This window comes from Aythya fuligula, chromosome 1, assembly GCF_009819795.1.
Source record: "Aythya fuligula isolate bAytFul2 chromosome 1, bAytFul2.pri, whole genome shotgun sequence".
Taxonomy (NCBI): Eukaryota; Metazoa; Chordata; class Aves; order Anseriformes; family Anatidae; genus Aythya; species Aythya fuligula.
The window spans coordinates 38,467,967-38,473,966 of NC_045559.1; the positions used below are offsets into that span (position 1 = coordinate 38,467,967).

Consider the following 6,000-nt stretch of genomic DNA (forward strand, 5'->3'; position numbering starts at 1 on the left):
AGGCACTTTGCATCTCATCTTATGGGCCTGTTGCCTAATATGTCAATAATGAAACTGGATACTACAGAGCATTGATTTCAGGAGGTCCACTCATGTGAGTTAATGGATGAGCCATTGGTCCCAAAGGCCCTTAAGTATTCCGCCACACTCATGCCCTGGCACCGATGTGCCATATAGTTTCTCATCAGACTGTTTTTTCCCCAGAAAATGTGAGAAGGTACTGCACCGATGTGCTAATTTTGTGATTACCGTCATTTTCCAAATGAAGGCTGTGGCTAAATTCTGTTCTGCATAACGTGGATGTAAATATATAGTATCTCCATGGAAATCAGTAGCTGTTATGAAGGGAAGCAAACTTCAGTCTTAAGGTTTTAGCAGGTGTGGGTGTTGGTTTTTTTTTTTTTTTTTTTGCTTTTCTCTTTCACTAATACTGCTCTAGGAGATCACACCAAGGATTTCTGAGCACATTTTATTAAGCTTCTCCAAGCACTTATTCCAAAACCATGCTGAAAATCAGAAAGGACAACAACTATGCTTTACAGAATGAGTCTAACTCCTTCTCCTAGCCCCCTACCAGGCCTGAGAACATGCCCGCAGAGGGGGGCCACCTCCACAGCCACCTGCTGTATCTGGTTAGCTGCTCTCGAGACAGAGAGACTCCCCCAAGAGCCAAATTTGTGGCTTTTAAGCAAGTCTCCAGCTTCGCTCTCTGGAGAAGCTGGAACCAGCCTTTGCTGTCTAAGATGTTTCAGTCTTCTCATAATGCACCAAATGAAATTGTGCAGGGATTCCAAGCTCACAAACCTCACTAATTTCCTAATGGCTGTACTGAACACAACCCCCTCGTAGAAGATGATGCCTTTCAACAATTGTGAATAGCAAGAATTTCTACATGTAAACACACGATAAGAATCTTTTCTTTTTCTTCAAGAATAATACAAAGCCAGACACTGAATTATAAAGCTATTTTTCCCCAGCTGAACTTTTAAAGGGACAGATGACTACCCTCTGATTATCCACGAGTCTACTAATAAAAGGCACAAATGTCTATTCTAGTAAAGACACCCACACAAGCCCAGCAATATGTTTTCCACTGAAGGCAATTATAAGTCCCAGCTACATTTAGATTACGTTAGTGTAATGAAGCAGAATTCCAATACATTCTTTAAATCAATAGCTCCTTCACATTCACTCTAAATGTATTTAGAAACTAGCATTATTCACACACTAGCATGAGGCTACTGATATGGATCTGATGGCAAATGGATTTTGTGCAAATCACATTTCAGCCCTAGAAATAGCCTGGAAAATCCCCAGATTTTCTTATTTTTGTGACAGAACTTGTGTGGTTTTTAGAAAATAGGACCCCCAATACCTGATTAGAAATTGCAGTCTACTCCAGTCATTTCTAACCATGAGAATGCAACACACTGCACGTTTGACCAGGAAAGCTGAAGGACTAGTTTCTGCTCAGCAGGACATGGTAACATCACCCTGTGGGCTTTGGTAGCAATTAAATGAGAAGTGGCCTAGCATATTTAGAAGATGTTTCTCTACCTAGAGAGTTTTGCCCAGAGAAGTGTTGGTTTGTGGTCAAAGCATGGCCCCAAGAAAATAAAATGCCCCTATTTCCTACCTTGAATTTCACCTGATCCAACCAGCAGGGTTGGAGAATGGATCTACCAAGAGGTTGAGACTAGGACCTCCAGGCTTCCTCTCTGAAAAGGCTGGTAGGGAAACAGTGGTCCATACTGACTAAAGAATGTCAGCGCATCTCTTCACTGATGAAGAGAAGAATAAAAGGAGGTATTTGAAGCCCTGATCAAGCTACCGTAAGGCCTTGGCTCTATCAACCATGTCTTAGATGACCCAACCAAATACCCAGTTGCTACCTCTTTGATTTTCCAGGAACAGAATTTGTTCCTCTTCATACAAATTTCATACAAAATGATTTCTTAAGATTTTAACAAAAGGCAGGGGGTGGGTTAATATGCTCATTGTTAACTAAGTTTTTTTCTAGTCTAAATGATTTTCCTGGGTTATTTCCTATGAGGAGATATTTAATCCATCGTATGTTTTAACTCTTTTCATACAATTTGCTAAAAAAGAAAGTGAGGTGAAACAGTTAATTAGTTGAGTAATCTCGATGACGCAAATAGCTCTAATTGCATGTTAGTCTAATGCATCACTTTGTGGTTTTGCTACCACCTGCCATTCTTTTACAAGGAAACAATGCTCTCTAGTCATCTTGGGAGACATAAATTTTTCACTGCAAGAACACGTATTAGATCATAGCAACTAAAAAAGAGTATAACCTGTCTTGCACTCTCTCATGCAATGCCTAATAGAAGTCAAAGATTCATGCTGACCTGTAATCAGTAGCTACAAATTTAGGTCTTCCTTTAACAGCAAGCTCTGCATAGGTTGATTACTTCACCTGCTGTACTCAACATGAGGGTCTAATTCTGTTTCCTGAAATGCACACACGAGTGTCTTTGATTTCAGCAAGAGATATACCAGTATACCAACAGCACAATAAAAGTTAATTTTCTTTATACACAGCTGTCATGTGTTATTGGAATAGGTGTCTGAACCAACTTAGTAAAATGATACCTTTTTAAGGACATGGAAATTCTCAATCACGACAAGGCTGTTTCTTTTTTTTTTTTTGCAGACACGTATGTGGCTACTGTGACACAAGTGTAATAGAATTGCCTTTCCATAGCAAACCAGATTTTCAATATGACACACATTGCCTTTCTATTAAAAAACACTATTTAAACATATTAGAAATGATTTTTTTTTGCAATAGTATCACATCAGGTAAATGTAGGGCTATGTTTTCTCTGAAATCTACTACCACCAATTGACATTACAGGAGATTTTCTTAATGTCTGCTGATGGTTTCTTTGGCATCCCTTATGCAGAAGCATGCCTCGCGTATATTCATCCTCAGAACAAAAAGAAACGTGAAAAGCCAAGCAGTTTGCATCACAGCACACCAAAAAATGACATTTGGGATATAATTTGAGATCCAACACTAGTGGCAAGTGGAATGCATTTTATGATATCGCATGAACCAAAGCTGCAAAAGCACCATCAATAATTCATAAGTTTGGGCTATACATAAAAGATGTCTGTAACGGTACTCCATGAAAAGCCCAAATTTTCTACTCGCATCAGATGAAAGGGGGAAATCACAGCAGTTTAAGCTCGCCGTGTTCTGTTATCGTTATGACATCCTCGGTGACTTCCAGCAGGAGCCAGCCGCGCTCAGCCCTGCCTGGAGGAAGCCCGCTTCGTGCCGTCCATGGGAGCCGTGCCCGACACGCGAGGGCTGCATTCAGCCCCCGTCCAGCCTTTCTGCTGCTTCCTCTGAAGCACTTCTTTTCCAAGGCTGCCCGGGGAACAACGTAGCACCGTATGAACTTCTGCGGGGTATTTTCCTCTTATTTCCTTGTCATTTTCGAGGCCTTTTCATGGTAAAGGTCAAGCTTCGCCGGCTTTCTCAGTGCCTCAAGGGAACAAGTTGCACTTGGCGAGGCGAGCAGACCTCTGGCAGGAGGTAACGCCGGCTCCCACCACCAGCCCCCCAACACCCCGGGGTGAGGGGGCACCAAGTTCAGTCGCTTCCCGTGCTTCGGGGCGTGCTTAATTGCCTCGGCTAATTACACTTCGCGAAGTCTAACTCGCAGCTGGTGAGCCCCCCTGCCTGAAAACCCCCCTCAGAGCCGCGATCCCAGCGGACAAGGGAGCACCAACGGCCGCGGGCAGCCCGTAACCGACACGGGGCGCCCCCAACCGCCGCCCCCCTCACGGCGGGGCTCGGGCCGCGGGGCTCGGACGCACTCGGAAGGGTTCGGAGGGGCTCGGAGGGGCTCGGAGGGGTTCGGAGGGGTTCGGAAGGGCTCGGCCGCCGGTCGCTGTCCGTGGTGCTGAACGGCGCCCGCCCGCCCGCCGCTCCCCCCCCCCTCCTCCCTCCCGCCCCAACAGGTGCTCCCGGCCCGGCCCGCCCCGGCGCCCCCCCCCAGCTCACCTGCGGCGCGGAGCTGCAGCAGGAGGCACAGCGCGCGGAGGCACGCGGCCGCCCGCCGCATGGCGCCCCCCGAGCCGAGCCGAGCCGAGCCGAGCGCAGCCGAGCCGAGGCGGGCAGCGCCGCGACACCGCGTCCCGCTCCCCCCCCCCCAGTCAGTGAGCATGCCTGGGAGCGCGCTGCGCATGCGCAGCGCCGCGCGGGCGGCAGGGCGGTGGGGCGGCGGTTGGGAGGGGGGCGCCTGCAGCTGGCTCTGGCGAGCGGGCTGAGGGGACCCGGGGGGAGAAGGGATGGAGGGGGACAAGGGGGGCACCGCCGGGCACCGCCGCACCCCCGCGGCCGGGAGGAGAGAGCCCAGCCCGCAGGCGGCCCCCTCAGGGTCCGGGAGGAGCCGCAGCCCGGCTCGCTGCCGCGGCGGAGCGGTGCTGGTGCGCCTCCTGGTACCCCTAAGGGGCGCCCCTAAAGGGTTGGGGAGACTGTGGGGACACAAATAAAGAGGGCGCACACTGAACAGGCGTGTAGCGAGGCCGTTTTGTAAAGTTGAGTTTAATTGAATAAAAGAGTCACTAGAGGCTAGGCTTGAGTGGAAGCGGCAGATGTGTCACCCGGCAAGTGGCCCAGCTCCACGCCTGCGGCTGGACGCGGCTGGCGGGCTGTCCTGCACGGACACGGCGCGTCTGAGGCGAAGCAGGAGATAACAGGGGATGAGCAGAGCTGATAGCTGCTTTTAGGGTCTGCAGACGGACCTGTGTGCAGGCATTTTCTTCATGTCATAGAATCACAGACTCATTAGGGGTGGAAAAGCCCTCCAGGATCGTCCGGTCCAACCATCACCCTAATACCACTGTCACCACTGAACCCTGTCCCCGAGCACCACGTCCAACTCTCCTTGAGCACTCCCAGGGACGGTGACTCCACCACCTCCCTGGGCAGCCCGTCCCTGTGCCTGGCTGCTCTTCCTGAGCAGAAATGTCTCCTCATTCCCACCCTGAACCTCCCCTGGCACAACTTGAGGCCGTTCCCTCTGGTCCTATCACTAGTTACCTGTGAGAAGAGGCCGACCCCCAGCTCATGCTGTGAAGGGCTGCACAGGACCTGGTTTCTAGATGCGATTGCACATATACAAGTTAACTTCCTCTGCTATCCCCAGCACAGCTGTTCACATGCCACTGGGCTGCTGGGCCGTTGGCTTGACATCAGCCTCAGTGAAAAAACCGCTTGGTCTGGAAAACAGCACTCAATCTTGAGCTCTGCCCAAAACCTGGAATTAAAAGGATTGAGGGGGTTTTGAATGCAAAGTGGCTTTTGAGCCCTTTCATCTCAGTGATAACTTTTGTGGGTATTGTGCCGCAGAAGCCCTGCTAAGTCCCAAGGTCTCTGCTGCTTCTCATACTGAGATGGTGCTTTGCTGTGGGTATGGACTAGCTGCAGCGCATCCTCTTCCAGTTTAATCCTACTAGTTCTGACTACTAGAAGTGAAAGCCAAAAAAAGTGAAAGATAGTAGTGTATCTGTGCAGCACACCCCACATGTGCCACCACAACAATAGTTCCCGTGTGCCCAGAGAAGAATATGGGAGGAATAAGTAGGCAGCTATACTTACTCCCCTGAGTAAATTATGCAGTGCAAGTTACATTTAGCTGGCTCCTAGGGAAAGACAAAAGAAAAATTTACTTACAGTCGTCTGCTGTTTTGTTATTCTCCACAAGTCATCACCCTTGTGTGTTCTAGGCAATGATTTAGGGTCAAATATGTCAACAGGATAGCTGCACTGAAGCTAATGGTATTGATTCATCCCCATGTGGTTGCAGATGAGGCAGCTGTGGTTTTGTATGATTGAGCACTGCAGCGCTCTCTGCTCACCTCACTTGTAGAGCCCAAAGACATGAAGACCAGATGACTCACCACCACTCTGTTAAGGAAATTGTTTTCCACTGGGGAAATGCCTTTAGATATGGTTTTGAGCCG

The 6,000-nt window shown here is 49.0% G+C and overlaps 1 protein-coding gene across 1 annotated transcript in view; it reads right to left on the bottom strand.

The window, feature by feature from the left end:
* Positions 1–4,112, bottom strand: part of PTPRR (protein tyrosine phosphatase receptor type R) — a 142,082-nt gene extending 137,970 nt beyond the window's left edge. The window contains exon 1 of the mRNA XM_032189212.1: positions 4,037–4,112. Within this exon, the coding sequence (XP_032045103.1) occupies positions 4,037–4,097 (61 nt within the window). The 5' untranslated portion in view covers positions 4,098–4,112. The remainder of the gene's footprint in view (positions 1–4,036) is intronic.
* Positions 4,113–6,000: the final 1,888 nt, after the last annotated feature.